This window comes from Crinia signifera, chromosome 1 (assembly GCF_055691185.1).
Source record: "Crinia signifera chromosome 1, ASM5569118v1, whole genome shotgun sequence".
NCBI classification, from domain to species: Eukaryota; Metazoa; Chordata; class Amphibia; order Anura; family Myobatrachidae; genus Crinia; species Crinia signifera.
In genome coordinates this window covers 255,810,411-255,830,985 of record NC_139217.1, presented here as the reverse complement: position 1 = coordinate 255,830,985, position 20,575 = coordinate 255,810,411, and the positions used below count along the sequence as shown (strand labels likewise).

General features: G+C 44.1%; 1 protein-coding gene across 7 annotated transcripts in view; it reads left to right on the top strand.

Annotated features, from left to right (window-relative positions):
• EPS15L1 (epidermal growth factor receptor pathway substrate 15 like 1) overlaps positions 1-20,575 on the top strand; it is a 186,002-nt gene that overhangs the window by 116,995 nt on the left and 48,432 nt on the right. For all 7 annotated transcript variants that reach the window (XR_014473280.1, XR_014473279.1, XM_083180639.1 and 4 more), the window contains one exon: positions 13,123-13,255. Coding sequence is in view for 5 of the 7 variants with exons in the window: in XM_083180639.1 (XP_083036765.1) it covers positions 13,123-13,255 (133 nt within the window). In the remaining 2 variants the exon portion in view is untranslated. The remainder of the gene's footprint in view (positions 1-13,122; positions 13,256-20,575) is intronic.

Sequence of the window (20,575 nt, the reverse complement as noted above, 5' to 3'; positions counted from 1 at the left end):
TGTCCAGCCAATCAGCTCCTTACTGACTTTTTTCAAAACAGCCTGTAATATGACAGTTAGCAGGTGATTGGCTGGATGTTTATCTATCTTTATCATCCTTGCATTTATCTCTTGTTAAGGCTTAATACATCTGCTCCATTGAATCCACAATTTAAGATTGTCTACTGTACCTATACACTGCACATCCGGAAACTTATTGTACACCCTCGTATAGGGGAATTTCCTTACTGCAGATTTTAGAACAGATTTAAGCCCCATATACACTTGAAGATAATTTAAAAGATATTGCTCAAAAGGGCCCTTCGGAGCAATGTCGTTTTTTTTTATTTAAAAAGTCTACACTCAATATCGTTAATGATGCGCTCTCCCCCATTGGCTGAACATGCAGGTTTATTGTGGCTACATAGCCAATGACCCGCATGTTCATCGGGTCCTAGTGACGTCATTGAACAATATAGTTTACAGATATCATTCAATGTGTACACTCAATATTGTTTGCCAGGGAGTTTAGAGTAAAACACTGCCAATATTGCGCATAGAGCATATCGGCTAGTGTGTGTGGAGCTCAAGACTGTGCTGGACTTCTGCAGATTATCAGACTACAGTTAGGCATTGATGTTTCTGTCTAATTTTAAGGTTCTTTTTGTAAATAGAATATATGCAGGTATACAATGCATGTCTGTTTGCCCAAATGCACCTAGTTGACCTGCATAGACATAACAAACTGGGCATCCACACAACTTCCAGTTTTGGATTTGCCCCTGTCAATAAACAGCAACCATTGAAAGGTCTACAGTGTCTTAATTAGACAGTTAGTGCATAGCCTTGAATTGCGAGGGAGCCTGGTGCCTCACTTTGCTCGACACATTACCAGTGGCGGCTCCTACCTCTTTCGGGGAGGGCGGCTGCCTCTGGCCGCAGTCACACACCCCCCCCCCCCCCCCCCCGCTTGTCACCGCTGCCGCCGTTAACCTCTTCCCGTCCCCAGTGCCTGTCCTATGATGACAAAGAGTCCCGGAGGGAGGTAACACCTCCCAATGGGACTGCCTTCGTGACTGGCAGGTCGGACTTCCAATAGACTGCATCTGGCTTCACTACAGTGGCAGATTTTACCTGGGGGGGGCTGCAGCCCATAGGTCAGGCATGTCCAAACTATGGCCCTCCAGCTGTTGTGAAACTACAAGTCCCATCATGCCTTGCCACAGGTTTGCTATTAGGGAATGCTAAAACTATGGCAAGGCATGCTGGGATGCGTAGTTTCACAACAGCTGGAGGGCCACAGTTTGGACATGCCTGCCATAGGTAAAAGCCGCCACTGCACATTACCATTACCAATAGTATCCCACATGGATGTTATGAAAAAGGCAAAAAAAAAAAATTTTATAACAATGTGAAAAACTCATGTCGACCATTGACATGTAAACCTTTTGTCAGTGTCGACTGTCTACCTAGACCAGGCATGTCAAAACTGTGGCCCTCCAGTTGTTGTGAAACAACAAATCCCAGCATGCCTTGCCATAGTTTTAGCATGCCCTAATAGTAAAACTGTGGCAAGGAATGATGGGTAGTTTTACAACAGCTGGACGGCCATAGTTTGGACATGCCTGACCTAGACCTTTCAACTGCTTCCTCTTTTGCAGATTGACCAGACAAAACACATTGGGGCAGATGTATTAAGCCCTAATAAGAGATAAATGCAAGATTGATAAAGAGAGATAAACATCCAGCCAATCACCTGCTAACTGCCATGTAAAGGACCCTACATACTCAGAGATTTGTGCCAGAGATTCATAACGGGAGATTCAGCGCGAGAGATTTCACACTCTCGGATAATTAGCCACATACAGAGAGAATTGTGTCATTCATAACGGGAGATTTCAAATCTGTCACAACTGTCACACAGAAAGTGACATAAAAAACTGCACTTCATCACAAAACTAATGTTACATGGTATATTAATTAATAAATTATAGATGCCCATTTATGAAGGATCGCATCTTGCGATCTGGGTGGAATAATACTGATCAGGATCGTATTATAATGTATTATCCCCCGCATGCAGGGGGATAATAAAGGAGCCCGTCCCTGTGATGGGCTGAGCCGGGCGCCAGGGGGTCTGCGCATGGGCGTTAGTGCTGACCCCCAGCTGAGGCTACAATTGGCTATGAATGGCAGTAGCCCAAGGACCTTAAGCGATGCTACTGATGTTGATAAATCGGGCATCTTCGCATCCCCCATAGAAACCTATGGGGGATGCGGCCGGCGGCGGTGCAGATGGAATTGCAGCAGGGATCGAAGATCCATCATTCTGTCACTGCTGCACCTCTCCGTCCCCACCGCTGCACCTCTCCGTCCCCTCGTTACCCTCTCCGCCCCCCTGTCACCGCTGCACATCTCCTTCCCCATCCCTGCACCCCTCCGTCCCCATCCCTGCACCCCTCCGTCCCCCTTTCTTCATCCTCACATCACTACTCCATCCCCACCCCTGCACATCTGCGTCCCCCATCACCCTCTCTGTCCCCATTCACTTCAGTCCCTTCCTCACTGCTGCACTTCTCCCTCTCCCCATCACGGCTTCACCTCTCCATCCCCCCCTCACCCTCTCCATCCCCCCTACACCTTTCCAAAAACAGAGTGGTGCTTTATTACAGCCCCCCCATAAATGCAGCACAGATGGTGTAATGGTTAGCATTACTGCCTCACAGCGCTGAGGTCATGGGTTCGATCCCCACCATGGCTCTGTGCGGAGTTTGTATATTCTCCCCGTGCTTGTGTGGGTTTACTCCGGGTACTCCGGTTTCCTCCCACAGGCCAAAAATATACAGATAGGTTAATTGGCTTCCAACAAAATTAACCCTAGAATGTCTGTGTGTGTGTGTGTGTACATGTGGTAGGAAATATAGATTGTAAGCTCCACTGGGGCAGGGACTGATGTGAATGTTCAAATATTCTCTGTAAAGCGCTGCGTAATATGTATGCGCTATATAAGAAACTGTTAATAAATAAATAATAATAAACATTACACAATTCACAGCATTCTATGCATTAAACAATCCCAGACAGCCCTTTAGTCATCCCCTTCTGCCCTGTGTCTGCCTGCATGGGGCATGGGCAGCAGAGACCCTCCATTGTCTCATTGCACAGAGACCCTCCATTGTCTCCCACTGCACAATTCACCATGTGTATAATATACCAATAACATATATATATAATATAATACTAGCCAATCATCAAGCCCTGGCCCTTCTGCTGACACTGACAAGGGTGCTGCTCATTTATAATGGACCTTTGCAGTAACTTTCACACCTCTGTGCCCCCCTCCCCCCCTTCCAATGACATCATCACCCCTCATGGGCACATGCCAATATAAACTTACTTTGATCCAGTACGGACAAGACCAGGGTGCAAAGAGCCAGCTGCTGTATCCTCATCCTCCTGTGCGCCTGGGGTCCGCTCGCTGCTGCTTGGGCCTTTGCGCACACAGATGAGCTCCCAACTTGCGCCTTGGTGCAGGGATGTGCCATGATGCAGAGCTGAGTAGTCCCGGGCATGTCTTACAGAACCCAGCCGTCACCCAGAGAGAGGGTATGTGCCGCACTGTGCCGGGTATACAAGGCGGCTTCAGTCTCAGCTACTCCTGGCGCAGGCAGAAGCCAGTCGTCACCCGGAGAGCGGCATCAATCGCTCAGAAGGCCACCACACATTAGCAGAGATGTGTGTGCCTCTGAGCGACAATAACCGGCAGGGCTGTTATGTATCGCGGGACCGTGCATACATATCGCTGTGTGGACCGCACACACAGTGATTTTCAGCCACTTTTGTGAGCAATTTTGTAAAATTATGTACAATCGCTCAGAAAGCTCAATATCGCTCTGTGTGTGGGGCCCATTACAGCCTGTGTTTGAAAAAAAAGTAAGGAGCTGATTGGCTGGATGTTTGTCTCTCTTTATCACCCTTGCATTTATCTCTTGTTAAGGCTTACTACATCTTCCCCATTATTAGAGAAAATTGAGTATGGGTCATAGGGTCGACAGTCAATAGTTCGACCACTATTTGTTGACTGGCAAAAGGTCGACACTCGAAAAAGGTCGACTTGGTCAACGGGCGCGTGAGTGTCTTGTGCACGCCCCCATCTGGAGGCTGACAGGCTAAATCAATCACCTGAGGGCCGCTCCCTCGGCTTGAGTCTATAATCAATATCTATTCCATGAAAATAAATAATAGTTTAGGCACTCTGGTGTAAAATGGGGATACGGTCGTTTTGTCTACAGTAAGTTGGTCGACATGGGTCTAGGTCGACACTAACATTAGGTCGACATGGGGTTTCTTGAGCCAACATGTGCCGACCGGTGGTATTTCATGCCCTACCATCCACTAGGGCATGGTGGGAGAATAAAATAGTGTGCCGAGCAATGCAAGCATTTTAAACTGTGTCCATGTCGACAGTGTTGACATTCGGGTTAAAAAAGTGAAAACCCCCATGTTGACCTTTTTGACTGTCGGCCTAGACCCATGTCGACCGTTCAGAATGTCGACCTTATGGTGCCGACCTAATACTTGTCGACCAACTTGCTGTAGACAAAACGATCCCAACCCGTAAAATGAGACGCATTCATTCACTTGTTCTGCAGTTGGTCGTAGAAGATCCTTACCTTGCCCAGTACTTCTCATCTGAAAATGGGTATCCGACTATTGTTAGACAGCACTTACATCATCAGCCATTACATCAACACCATTAGTTCAACAGCTCAATATGTCGACATGGTTTTAGGTCGACATACCATTAGGTCGACATGTCATTAGGTCGACATGTCATTAGGTCGACAGCTCATTAGGTCGACAGCTCATTGGGTCGACATGTTTTTAGGTCGACACTACCATTAGGTCGACAGTGTCTATGTTGACAGTCAAAAGGTCGACATGGGTTTTTTCACTGTTTTTTGAGCCGACATGTGCCGACAGGCGGTATTTCATGCCCTACTATCCACTAGGGCGTGGTGGGAGAATAAAATAGTGTGCCGAGCGCAGCGAGGCACCGTGCCCGAAGCATTGCGAGCGAAGCGAGCGATGCGAGGGGCTGCGGTACACTTCAAACTGTGTCCATGTCGACTGTGTCGACATTTCGGCCAAAAAACAGTGAAAAAACCCATGTCGACCTTTTGACTGTCGACATAGACACTGTCGACCTAATGGCAGTGTCGACCTAAAAACATGTCGACCGAATGAGCTGTCGACCGAATGAGCTGTCGACCGAATGAGCTGTCGACCTAATGAGCTGTCGACCTAATGGTATGTCAACCTAAAACCATGTCGACCTATTGAGCTGTCGAACTAATGGTGTCGATGTAATGGCTGTCGATGTAAGTGCTGTCTAATATCCGTCCCAGACCCCTGAAAATGCCCTTGTGTTCATCAAACTGCTGACTATCGGGTTAGGACTAGATGTTACTGGAATTCTAAATAATATAGCATGTTCAGACATTGCCACATTTCTGTAAGTCAAACATGGCTTGGTTTTTATTTTTTCAATAATAGAATTTTTGACGTGTAAATGTTATCTGCAGCTGACCTTTTTATTAAAATAATTTGCTGTCATGATGCTTTTCATCGCTTGCTTGCTGTCTACTGCAAACAGGAACATTACAACTTACAAATTGTTTTGTTCTCACTGATTTTCATAAAGCAAAATTACAGGAAGTACTGCATGTTATCCTGCCTATGGAAGCATAAACCTTTCCAGTCAGATTTGGTATTGATGCATGTAAATAGTTGTAATTTTATAGGATTAAGAAATCATAGCAACACCTTGTGAACTGGTAGAAAGGTAGTAGGGGATGCTCTGTGGCGACCCACTCATTCCCTCTGTCGCTTTCCAACACTCAGGTACTTTAAAAAAATAACAAATTAGAGAGGAAACCACTTTGCTTTCACAAACCTCTGTGATCTTTGAACAAATATCAACGGCTGCCGGATACTGATTAGAAACAGAACAGTTTCTCAGTGTGAATAAGTAGAACAAATAAACACAATATTGTATTTTGATTTAACTATATCTGATGGCAGTTGCAAAAGTCCATAAAATGTATGTTGTTCTGGAGATCTCTTTTAGTGGAACAATTATAAAACTGTAATGCAAAGAGTTATATAATCAAACTTACAATGTAAAGGGGCCTACATACGCAGAGATTTGTGCCAGATATTCATAACGGGAGATTCAGCACGAGAGATTTCCCTAAAACTGAATTTTGCAGATAATGAGCCACACACACACAGATTTGTGCCAGAGATTCATAATGGCAGATTCAGCATGAGAGATTTCAAATCTCTGACAGAACCTTCAGGGGAATAAAAAAAAGTATTCAAAATTTAAATAAGGGGTTGAACTAAAGCCTGGGGGAGTGTCACCTTCTTTGTATATGTGTGTATATATATATATATATATATATATATATATATATATATATATATATATATATATATATATATATATATATCGAACCGCCAGACTGGAGTGGTTACACTCTCGTCCAAGATCGACGCTAACCACTCCATCACGGACTGCGGTGTGCAGTTACCCACATTTATGCTGTTATCGCTGCGGTTGTGTGTATATATATATATGTATATATATATATATATATATATATACATACACACACACACACACACACACACATGCTCTGTATGACGTCACTGGCATGTGTCATAATTGTTCTACCGTCACCATGGATACCTAAATACAATGCAATACAGCTGGCTAAATAACTACTATAAAATGTGGTAAAGGCGCAAATCAATGTGCGCTAGTGGCCCAGCGCACATTCACTTGGAGCGGGGAGAGCCGGATCATCTCCATTATGTATGTATATATATATCTATCTATATATATATATATATATAGATATATATATAGATAGATATACACACACTAATATATATATATATATATATATATATATACCGTATATTATAAATAAATAGGGAAGCCTTGTCATTGGTGCCAGTGGTTATATATATATATATATATATATATATATATATATATATATATATATATATAAGGGAAGCCTTGTCATTGGTGCCAGTGGTTTTATTTATATATATATATATATATATATAAATAAATAAATAAATAAATAAATAGTGGTGCCTTATCATTGGTGGCAGTGGAGCTGCGGCAGCACGGGGACGTGTGAGCGGGCGGGCGGCTTGAAGTACTTCGGCGCCAGGGGAGGACAGGTGACGGGGACCGGGAGTTGCTGCGGGTAGGCAGAGGTGAGTAGCTTTTTCCCCCTGCTCCATGTCCGTGCGGCGAGCAGGGGGAGGCGTAGGGGCGGCGGGTCTTTACTGTGTCACTTGTCTTCGTGCGGCGAGCGGGGGGGGGGCGGCGTCCGGAGTAGCTTTTTCCCCCTGCTCCGTGTCCGTGCGGCGAGCAGGGGGAGGCGGTGTGGCGGCGGGTCTACTGTGTCACTTGTCTTCGTGCGGCGAGCAGGGGAGGGCGGCGTCCGGCGTGGCAAGGGGGGCGGCGTTGTGGGACATCAGGGCGGCGTCCAGCGTCGCTCAGAAGGCCCTGCTCACATCCGAGGCCACATATGAGCAGGAGCTTCTGAGCGACTGCTCTTGATTGACGGGCAGGTCCGTTCTGAATCTTGTGCAGATTCAGAACGGCGGGTGCGCGCATGTAAATCGCTGTGTGGGCTATACACACAGCGATTTACATGCATTTTCAGGCATTTTCTGAGTGATTTAGTAAAATCGCTCAGAAAATGCCTGAAAATTGTGCTGTGTGTGGGGCCCATAAGACTGATGTGTTTTAGAAGCTACCTAAATAGTGCCCACAAAATATTGTGAAGTGGAACATGAAAACAACTGGAAAACCAATCCTTAATCTCTTTTGTTTATGGAAAGTGAAAGGGTTTGGTCGGGGGGGATACTTGACGTGTACAGAGTAAATTGGAAGTGTAAAGCAGAATTAAGTGATGTAGGATATGACTAGCAATTGGCAGTGTGGACAGCCCTGAATAGTTCTACATTGAAAAAGAGAGGGCTAAAGGTGCCCACACACTAGAACGATTTTTGGGCCGATTGGCCGATTTTCGATAAATCGGCCGATATATCGGCCGATATTTACCGATAATCGGTCGAAAATCGGCCGATGCTCGCTCCTGTGGATCTTTTGCTAAATCTTCTGATCTTACGTGCTGCACAAAAGATCAGAAGATTTAGCAAAAGATCCATAGGAACGCACACGGGATCTTAAGAAAAATCTTTGGTAAAGATGTGCACTTGCCTGAAATCTTTTGTCCAGATCGGACAAAAGATTTGAAGGCTAATTTATGCGCACATCTTATGATCGCAGATCTTTCTAGTGTGTGGGCACCTTAAGAAATGTCTGTTTGACATTGATGGCAGACTGGAAATAGCATTCAGCATTTTGTCAAGTATTGAGCCTATTCTACCTCATAGGTAAGGGTGGCCGATATACCCTTACATATGCGAAATGGAGTGAGCCAAATTCACATTATGCCACACAGAATGAGGCAAAATTCATATTATAGGACACGAAATGAGGCAAAAATCATATTATGCCATACAGAATGAGGCAAAATTCATATTCTACCACACAGAATGAGCCAAATTCACATTATACCACACAGAATGAGGCAAAGTTCATATTATGCAACACAGAATTAGCCAAATTCACATTGCCACATGGAATGAGGCAAAATTCACATTATCCCACATGTAATGACACAGAATTCCTTTATGCAGTGGGAGGAGGAAGGGGGTCTTTTTACAGTTTGTGTGGACATTAAGTTAAGAAAACTAACGCTTGTACCCTTAATTCTGCTGTACTGATTTGACTACTATAGTTCCCAGTTTTCGGATGACCTATATGTGATGCAATGGTAAATATCATGCTGCCCTCCACTACCTTGAGCTGAGAGAACAAAATAATGTACATTCTCGAAACAGAAGTTGCAATATATATATATATATATATATATATATATAGTCAAAATAACTCACAACAGCGGCACTCAGCAGGAACTTTTCAACAAGTGTATTGTTATTTTGACTATTCACTGAACCCGGAAGGCACCCAGGCAGTTGTACCCCGTTGGGTGAGTGCCAGGCCGCCAAACTACTTTATATATATATATATATAAATTTTCATGGGTACGGCACTCCAATAAGGTTTGATGAGCGGTGCCCTCCGTGGTGTACACCTGACAACGCAGGTGCTTGTATGCAGGAGTGTGTTGGACGGTGGCACTCGGAGTAAGTAAATTAAGACCTGGAGACCTTGGATGTAGAATCCGAAGTTTCAAACCTCGGCGGGTTTTTTATCAAGGTGCAATAGACAAATGTGCAACATACAACCACATACCTTTATGCTGATCTCCACCGTTCACGCTCCCCCCGGCGTTCCGCCCGGCGCTGTAACATGACGTCACCTGAAGAAGGCAGCCGACGGAGTCCGTGAAGGTATTCACTGACCTGCATATCACAGAACATAAACATGACATATAAATGCAAAATAAGAACACACCACAAACACCTGTATGCAAATCTGCAACAGTGTGTGCATGATGAGAAAAAATGAACAAAAATACACATGAAAGATAAAAATGCATCCCCAGACCTGGTCACCTGACCCAGGGCTGTCCGTAGCCCTGTGTGGATGCATGCAATACAAAAACCATATAAGTGAGTGACAGTACATCTATGAGTCCATACGGGACCTGAATTAGGATCACTGTGGTCCTTATGGGGACTGTCTAATGCAAAATCAAATACTGCCCCTGTATCCAACCTCATCTGAGGGAAAAAAACATGTTTGAAAGGAAATTGAAACATGTAGCAAAAAATAAAGTAATTCTCCTGGCCTGCTAATGAGGGCAATCAAAACTATTGAAACTTCATTCTTATAGAAAGTGAGACAATCCGGAATGTTCATTTAACCGCCAGAGTGTCAAGACGGAAAATCCAACGGCTCTCCGCCTGGTACAACTTCAGTCCCCTATTCCCACCTCTTTTTAGTGGGGGGATTTGTTCGATAATCCTGTATTTCAAGGAGGACAATGAGTGACGTACCCTGCAAAGTGTCGGGCCACAGGTTGGTCACTCGTACCTGAAAGTAAAGCATGTTTAATGGCTGACCGATGGGCTGCAGCCCTTTCTTTAAATGCCCTGGTGGTTTTGCCAACGTAATGTTGGCCGCATGGGCAGCTAATCAAATATACAACGTAATTTGACATGCATGAGACTCGTTGACGGATCTTGAAAGGTTTGCCCGAGTAGGGGTGACAAAAAGTGTCTCCTGTGGACATGTAGCTGCACGTAGTGCAGCATCCTACTTTGGGAGTGCTTAGAAATGTGGAGCCTGTTGTTGACACTGTGTCGACCACATAATTTTTCACTAGGTAGTCCTTAAGATTTTTTCCCCTAGTGTATGCACACATGAGTTGGGAATTTTTTAGGGAACGTAACGATGGTTCCGTTCGCACAATCGGACAGTATGATTTGGCCATCTTATTAATTAAATGACTCTTGGGATGTAAAGAGTTCACCCAAATGAATTTATCCTTTTGTTTCCGCTGGACCAGACACAGCGCCTGTTCCCTGGTAAGGGATAGCACTCTGTTTAGATTTCAGCAGGTCTGCCATTTTATATCCCCGGGCACTGAATTTATCAATCATTTTGGACAAAGATAATTCAAGCTCCTCCGGGTCGCTCACTATGCGCCTTACACGGAGCATCTTGGAAAAGGGCAGGCCAGTTTTTAAAGGGGCGGGATGGTGGCTGGATGCTAGAAGCAAATTATTGCGATCAGTGGGTTTACAAAATAAGGAAGTGGATACCACTCCATCGTTGTTTTTGATATCCACGTCCAAAAATTGTATACTCTCCCCACTGATGTTGAACGTCAACTTTACCGGTGATGGAGATGCATTATGATTTTCAATCATCTGCTCCAATAACCTTTGCGGACCAGACCACAGGATCAGCAGGTCGTCGAAAGTCGAAATTTGAACCTTTATCTGTGAACCCGTCTATAAAAACGTTTAATAGACTTGTGGAACACGACACCATGTCTATCATATCAACCCCTATGGATACACAATCACGTTCAACATCAGTGGGTAGAGTATTACATACTGTAGCTATCAAATTAATGTTTGATTCCAGGCATGCTATCTGGTCTAAAGCTCACAGCAGACTATGCTTTTAAAGGTAAGCAGTTACCAACACACCTGTCACTAATCATCTAGGGAAATGGTTAACATAAGCTATGATATATAGGTTAAAACAGGGTGCATGAGAGAGAATGTGACCACAATAAGATTAAAAATTAATCTAATAAACACTATACACTAAACATCGGCACTCACCTTTCCTAGTTTCCATTATTGTGATAGCTATGTGTATTGTAGCCATTTTGAGCAATAGTGTTAGGACCTGCAGAAAAGTGGGGTCCTGTGAAGGGGGCTTGGATATATATATATATAAAAATTGGACTGGGAGAACACTCTGGGGCAATCACTGCTACTTTGGAGCTTGTGCTCATCTTCGTACGTCCCCATCTGAAGAGTGTCTAGTTTAAGGGAGGGAGAGTTGAGGGCGATGGGGTAAAAACTGGAACCCCCCTCTTTGTTGGGGACATGCACTACAAGCTCAACAGCGGCAGAGGTCACTGTAGAAGATGGTCCAGTCAGGTGTTCCGGGGTCCACACTGTTCTGTTTTTTACCCAATCGTAGTAAGATCTATAACTATAAATATGTATTCGTATAAGCTACTGATTTCAATTACACAATTCCTTATGATTTGTTAAACGAACGACTCATTTGTTGTGATTGACAAGAAAATCTGTAATGTGATCTCAGCTTTATGTTGTTCTCCCACAGTAACAGTTTTTTTTTTTTTGTTAATAAACGTCTGAGCTTGTGACCCGGGTTACTCGTTTACACTGCACAGCGACCCGGGTTGAACCTATGTTCAACCCTGCTCTCTACCTGGGTTGAAATGCTGGGTCTCACGACCGGAGTCATTTCAACTGGGAATGTTTACACTACCTGCAATCCCGGGTTTTTGCGCGCTCCCATGCAAAGACCCAGGATATTTATGTAAGTGGAAAAGGGATATATTTCTTCTTGCCAATCCTCTTGGATAATACATTCCCCTACATTCTACCCTTGTTGCACATGAATTTCTCCTTGAATTATTCCCTACCCTTAGTTTTAACCAAATTAATCAGTTACTGTTTAACAATATGATATTGTTATCGCTCATTATGAATGATAAATGGTGATCCAGCCAATCGTCTAATACCGGTCATTTTCATACACATGACAATTAGGAGCTGATTGGCTGGAGCACAATTTAACACCATTTAATTTGTTAAATATGCCCCATTGTATGTAACAACAGCCTTACACGAAATCCTTATGAGCATTTTGTCCATTCTATGAATTATGTGCTGATTGGACAATAAATACAGTTTATAAAGAAATGGAAGTGTAAAATAGGAACAGTTCTTAAAGATGTGACAGCATGCAGCTTGGATGGGTGTTCAAATAATATCTTAATAGAAAATGAAAACAATTACCATTCTTTTTTTTTTTTTTGTTCTCTAGCAAATTTGTAATGTGTTACTATGTTTTTTTTTTTTTTTTTTCAAACAAATCATAAGTTAAGATTGCCAGCAGATGGGTCAGATCATGTAAAAAGTTGAAGACCAATGACCAAGACCAATTATTGCATGTTCAATAGCATACACATTTGCTAACAACTTTACTTTCACCCTTTATAATATATAGGGTAGAATGCTTTGCCGATATTTCCGACAGGTGGAAATATCGGCACACACAGCTATTCAATGCGGCTGCGGAGAGATTGACGATAATAGGTCAAATTTACATTCGATCTATTCAAAGTGTTGAAAATTCTGACTTTCATACATTTCAGCGCTGATTGAATTTGCCTCTATATGTAATACTGAGTACATATATGTTATTAGTACTGCACCAGAATCCATGTAAGTTTTGAATATAAATGATAATTGAATATCTGAGATTTCGGCCGATTTAACCGTTTTGTCTAATCAATTTTTTTATAGCACCAAACTCCTGATCCTTTTACTACCACTTTTCCAAGTACTGGATTCTCAGAAGACCCTTTTAAAAACAAACACGAGATGCCAGCATTGCCCCCCAAGAGAAGCGTCCCCCCACGGCCAAAGCCTCCAAGTGGTAAGCTAAACTTTATAAGGTGTACTAATTAGCTGTCAGTGCTGCATGTTTTTCAGAATGCTCTGCCATGTTAATTATCAAGCAAGGCTGGCTTGAAGATGATGCTTTTATTGTTGAGTTGTAATAAAATTGGTCTATTTTGAGTATATATTGTTCAGTAAGTGTTACCGAAGTACAGTGGATGGGTTAGGTAATATCGTTACCCTTGGCATGCACCAGGGCAAGTATTCTGGATACAGAGTATGTGGTGCCTCTTGTGCATATATCTATAATCTCTCTCACTCTTTCTCTCTCTCTCACTCTTTCTTTCTCTCTCTCTCTCTCTCATATATATATATATATATATATCTATATCTATATATATATATAGATATATATATCTATATATATATAGATATATATATATAGATATATATATATATAGATAGATAGATAGATATATTAGCTTCAGATAGTAAGGCGGCACTCTGAGACTTCCAGATATTGTATAAAACAGTGAAAGTGGTTTAATCCATCTATCTAGCACTTTCACTGTTTTATTCAATGTTTGGATGTCTCTGAGTGCCGCCTCACTATCTGCTGCTACATAGAAGGATTTTCTTGCCTTTGTTGAAGGCACCAGAGCAAGGTATCCCCTTGGGGAACCGGAGTCCCGGGGAAGAGGAGAATATCTATCTATCTCTATACAGTATATATATCACAGACAATGGTGTTATAAACGCTTTTAGATATAAATTCTAATAGATATAACCTTTCTAGGATTTGCCAACAACTCAGGAAATATTAAACATTTATTAAAAAAATGTAATAAGGTTTATTTTACAAGTTCCTTGTTGGAATAATTCTTAACGTAGCACAAACCCGATGCGTTTCATCCCTAAGAAGGGACTTAATCAGGGGTATTTTATCTATAAATGTAGAATACATCAATAAATGCCACATTATAAATTACATTTCTTAAAATCTATACATTCCAACGTTTCTGGACAAAGTTTAGGCAAAAATAGGACAAACAGCGGACAGACATTATTTGGAAAACATGGGAAATTTTTCACAATATTATGCATATGACATATTTACAACTTTTTACAATTTTTTCATGGATTATTATATAATTCTCTGTATTAAACACATATAAATAGTAATTACCTCCATAAGGTTTTTGACCTTACGGGCTTGAATTTTGTGTCTCTCATTTGAGAATATTGTACATTCTTTAAAGCAGTATTTTCGTAATAGGATAAGGGGATCATTAATATAGTAAAATATTCCTCCGTTTTTTTCTTTTGTAGAGAATTCTTATGTTCATAAGGACTACCCTTTAATAGTAGTGGTTTAACCACTACTATTAAAGGGTAGTCTCTATTATCATCAGAATTCTTTATAAAAGAAAAGCGGAGGAATATTTTACTATATTAATTATATAATAAACCATGAAAAAAATAAAAAAAATATTGTAAAAATCTCATATGCATAATAATGTGAAAAATTGTACGCATTATGTATGTGTGGTACTGTGGGTAGGGATCTGTTTGTCTGTCTCTTGATGTGGTCATGAGTAAGGCCACGTTCCGTTGCCGAAACATCGACCTGACCTGTGTGTATTTATGTCTGTCTTGCTGATGGATTAAAGCAGCAAGTTTGGTAAGATTATAGCAAAAAAAGAAAGAACACAGAGCAGCGCTAATAAAAAAAAAAAAATAGTTGAATATGCGATTGGATGATCTTTACATAAAATAATTTTTAATTGACATAAAGAATAAATGATGAAATATACTAAATGGCCATGTATACAACTTTAAAACTCTAATGATTAATTGCCTGCTTCCACAATTTTTATACAACATTTTGATGAAGAATCAAATAAAAACTATAGGATGAACATCTCCTGTTGCTTCACTGAAGTTTGAACCACCATATATATGGACATTACTTATAAGTTTTAAGCGCCACATCACAATTGGGTAGTCTATTGTTGTTGGGTTGTTCCCTAGCCCTCAGGGAACATTGTGGTAAAGGCAGCTAACTATTTGACATATATTATACATCATATATATATATATATATATATATATATATATTTCTCTTACATTCTAATGGGCTACAGGGAAGTCGTTCATAACGATGGGGAAAAGAGGGTATCCGAAGGAGACAGGCACTTATAAAACTTTATACATACAGGGTGTACTGGCTCCTCCCCTCTGCTCCCCTCCCTCTAGCCAGTTTAAGAAATGTGCCTCAGGAGAAGCACGCATCAGGAAGAGCTCCAGAGAGTTTTGTCTTCTGTTTAATTTCTTTATTATTTTGGGACTGCTGTTTTGGACTCAACAGCAGTCCTGCGTCGTGGGAGACTAGGGGAAGGGTTCAGCTGCAGGCCACTTCATGGTACCGAGCTGTCCCTGCCACAGGACCACTGTCCTGCGTGGGTGATGTTACCGCGGGCATTGCGCTGCAGCGCGCACATCCCTGGCATGCCACACACCCCTAGTCCAGTCTGAAGATGTCCTGTGGTGATTACTACCCCGGGGTCCCCCGCCATGGGGTCCCCGGGTAACGGTGCGGCAAGATGGCGGCGGCGGTATCGGCGGTGCCCTGCGTAGGGACCGCGCAACCCCCTGCCTACACTGGGACAGGGTACTGCCTCCTGTACTGTCCAGGGCAGTTTACCAAGGGTTGGACATTCTTCAATGTCAGTCTCAGTATAAAAATGCAGGTAAGCTCCGGCGCCATTACGCTGGGCGGAGCTTACCCAGAGTGGGACCATAGCTCTGTGAGGGCGCCAAAACCTGCTTCCTGCTTCTTCCCTGGCTGCTGGAAACGCCATTGTACTGCTCCAGACACTCCTCAGCGGTGTGGAACAGAGGGAATCTGCTTGCAGAGACAGCATCAGGTTTTCAGCGCTTGTGTACTTGTACACTTGCCTGCATACACTGTAAAGTACTGTTAGATTACTGTACTGTATACCAGCTCTTAAAATTGGAGAGCTCAGGTTGTTTGGTGTATTGGTCCCCTCCATTTCCCTCTGTACACAACCCACTAGCTTGTTAAGCTATAAACTACTCAGATAGTACTACACATAGTAATTATCTGTCTAAATCACACTGCATATCCACTGTGTTTACTCTGTTTGTGAGGGGAGACTATTTGTTTGTTTGTCACAATGGTGAGGAAACTTACATGTATGGTGTGCAGTGATAAGTTTGTGTCAGCTTCTTCATAAAAAGTTACTTGTGGACCATGCATGTCCCCACAAAGTAGTGGGGTTCCCCCACAGCTTACTGGACAGCAAAGTAGCACACAGGACAGCTCACAGGAGCCTGCCTGGGCAGCAGGGATGAGATCCATGCTAGAAACTGTAACTACACAGTTAGCTGCTACAGCAGCACAGACCCAGAGAGTGCAGAGGGAGCTTACTATCCTCTCTGCCAGAGTTGATAAAATGACTTCTACCCCTGGGGTAACTCGTAAGAGAAGTGCACCCTCTCAAACCCCTGACTCTGGTGCAGATGACGGGGATAATGATGATAATATTGGAGAAGCAGACGCGGGGGGTGAGGAGCCTGATGCTTCACAGTCACTGCTCCGGGGCACAGAGCCATTAATTATGGCAATCAGGGAGGTGCTTGACCTTCCCTTAGCTGAGTCCTCTGAAGGGGATTCTTTCTTTGCCACTCAGAAAAAACAGCAGGTTGTTTTCCCTGAGCAGACTGACTTGGAGAATACTTTCAAGTCAGCATGGAAAAACCCAGAAATGAGGTTTAAAGTGGCTAAGAAATTTAAAGCCACATTTCCATTTGATCCTGCGGGACGGAAAGTGTGGGAGGAGTCCATTTTTACTGCTAGTGGCGCGTGTCAGCGTCCAGTCTTAGCAAGTTGTTATATGGCAAAGTCTATATACACATGGGACTCCCAGATCCAGGAGGGCCTTCTGGGTGACATGACAGTGGCGCAGGTGTCTGAAAAATTACACCATATTCAGGACACAGCTAAGGTTCTGTGTGAGGCGCAGGAGCCATTAACGGCCATAACTCAGCCATGGCGGTATCGGGTCGCAGATCCCTCTGGCTCCGGCAGTGGATAGCTGACGTTGACTCCAAATGGAGTGTAGAAAACCTCCCCTTCACTGGCGACAGGTTATTTGGCAGCGATTTAGATGAGTTAATCTCTAAAGCCACAGCAGGGAAGTCCACCTTCCTGCCATCGACCCCACAGGCGCCCAAGCGTCCTTTTCCATCTTACACCCAGCAGTCCTTTCGGACTGGTAAATTCCGCCCAAAAGCCAGGGGTGGTTCAAATGCAGCCAGAGGCTCCCGAGGTAAATTCAGGAAGCCTTCTGCTTCGGCCACCACAGAGCGGCCATCCGGGGCAGCTGCAAGTAAACCCGCAGCATGACGGTGGGGCTCCACCAATAGCTCCGGCCGAGGTGGGAGCCAGACTGGCGTTCTTCGGCCATGTTTGGGAAGCCTCGTGCCTCAATTCTTGGGTACAGGCTCTTATTTTGAAAGGCTACAAGCTGGAGTTTGCAATACAACCACCTCAGAGGTTTTTCAAATCAGGCCTTCCAGTGTCCCCAGTGGACCAAATGGTTTTGCAGCAAGCAATCCAAAAACTGGTACAGGCCAGGGTAATAACCCCGGTCCCTCACCTGGAGAGGGGGCAGGGTTATTATTCAAATTTATTTGTGGTCCCAAAACCGGACGGGTCAGTTCGCCCAATACTGAACCTAAAATCCCTGAACCCATTCTTGACTGTTTCCAAGTTCAAGATGGAGTCCTTGCGGGCCGTGATAGCGGCACTGGAGGAAGATTGTGGATATTCAACAGCTGGTCACAGACTTGTTAAAAAAAAAACAGGTGTCAGTGCATTGTCCTTTTAGGAAAAATGGTGGCCTCTTTCGAGGCTCTCCAATTCGGGAGGTTTCACAGCAGGATTTTCCAGCTCGATCTCCTGAGCAAGTGGTCCGGTTCACGACGCCAGATGCATCGGCAGATTGTTTTGTCGTCTCGGACGAGACTGTCATTACGGTGGTGGCTCCACACGCCCAACCTACTGGCAGGGCGAAGGATTGGCATCCAAGATTGGGTCTTAATCACCACGGATGCAAGCCTCCTGGGATGGGGTGCAGTGACCATGGGTCAGTCCTTTCAGGGCAAATGGACCCTATGGGAAACACGCCTCCACATCAACAACTTGGATTTACGTGCTGTGTATTATGCACTTCTGGAGGCGGCCACTCTCCTCAGCGGGCATGCGGTCCGCATCCAATCAGACAATGCCACTACTGTGGCGTTTCTGAACAGGCAGGGCGTGACCAAAAGCAGGTCCTGCATGCGGGAAGCAACAAAAATCCTGTCCTGGGCAGAGAGTCACTGTCAGAATCTGCCATATTCATACCCGGGGTGGACAACTGGGAAGCCGACTTCCTCAGTCGCCACGAGCTTCATCCCGGGAAATGGAGTCTACACCACCAGGTGTTCAGTGCTCTGGTGGCTCGGTGGGGGACCCCACTAGTAGACTTTATGGCATCAAGACACAATTGGAAAGTGTCCAGGTACTTCTCCAGGGCGAGAGACCCTCAGGCAGAAGGAGTGGATGCCCTCTCCATACCGTGGGCGTTTAACAGCCTGATTTATGTCTTCCCACCGATTCCTCTAGTGGCTCGGGTGTTAAGGAAGGTAAGGAGAGACGGAGCCAAGGTCATTCTAGTGGCTCCGGACTGGCCACGAAGAACGTGGTACCCAGATCTGCTAAGTCTTCAAAGGGACTCGTCGCGCCTACCTCTGCAAAGAGACCTGCTCATGCAAGGTCCGTGCGTCTTCCAGGCCTTGGAACAGCTTAGATTGACGACCTGGAAGTTGAGCAGCAGATCCTGACAGAAAAAGGATTTCACACATCGGTCATCAAGACCATGACGAGTGCAAGGAAGCCGGTAACGGCCGCACATTGCCACCATATCTGGAAGAGATATGTGGGATGGTGTGAACAAGGAAAGTTTACTCCGGCAGAGTTTAAACTTGAAAGATTTCTCAGATTTCTTCAATCTGGTTTGGATCTGGGCCTAAGTTTAGGCTCCTTGAAGGTGCAGGTATCTGCATTATCTGTCTTTTTCCAAAAGAAGCTGGCTAATATACCTGAAGTGCAGACATTTCTGCAAGGAGTATTGCATATACAGCCTCCTTTTGTGGCCCCTACTCCACCATGGGACTTGGATGTCGTTCTGACGTTCCTAAAATCCTCCTGGTTTGAACCACTGGAGGAAATTGAGTTGAAATATCTCACATGGAAGAAGGTGGTCTTACTAGCCTTAGCTTTGGCTAGGCGGGTCTCTGAGCTGGGGGCGTTAACATGCAAGAGCCTTCCCCACATGTAATGTTTTAATGTAATGTATGTAATGCCTTATCCCAACCCCTTCATCCCTGCTTGATGCTGCACTGTAAATCCACAAAAAATTCCTAGTGTGCGCAAGCATACATGGCCAATAAAGTTGATTCTATTCTATTCTATTTGATCTTCTATGAAGATAGGGCAGAATTACGCACAAATCCGCGTTTTCTTCCCAAAGTAGTGTCTGCGTTCCATGTGAACCAGCCAATTGTGGTTCCTGCTAGTGGGCCTCATTCTGAGGTGCCCACATCTTTGGATGTGGTAAGGATTCTCCGTGTATACATCAGGAGAACAGCAAGGATTCGTAAGACTGATGGACTTTTTGTCCTTTATGATGCCCAAAAGATTGGGCGTCCTGCTTCTAAGCAGTCTATTGCACGCTGGATCTGTGCAACCATTAAACAGGCTTATGTGGTGGCGAAGCTTCCTATGCCTGCTGGGGTGAAAGCCCACTCAACTCGTTCAGTGGGGACTTCCTGGGCGGCTGCCCGAGGAGTGTCGGCCTTACAGTTGTGTAGAGCCGCTACATGGTCAGGCCAACACACTTTTGTCAAGTTTTACAAATTTGATGCTTTGGCCTCTGAAGATACTCAGTTTGGGCAAGCGGTGCTGCGGCAATCTCCGCACAATCCCACCCGTTCTGATGTCTTTGGTATATCCCCATCGTTATGAACGACTTCCCTGTATCTCATAACAATGTAAGAGAAAATAGGATTTTAATACCTACCGGTAAATCCTTTTCTCTGAGTTCTTATGGGATACAGAGCGCCCGCCTCTGTGCGGAGTTCTGCCTTACTCACTTTGGTGAGATGTGGACCAATACTGGGTCCTCCTGCTACCCTTTGTTCCTTGCAGCCATAAGGGTGTAGGTTACCAAGGTAACCTTATTGTTTACATCGTGTACCTCAGCTGTTCACGAGTGTATGTTATCACTTA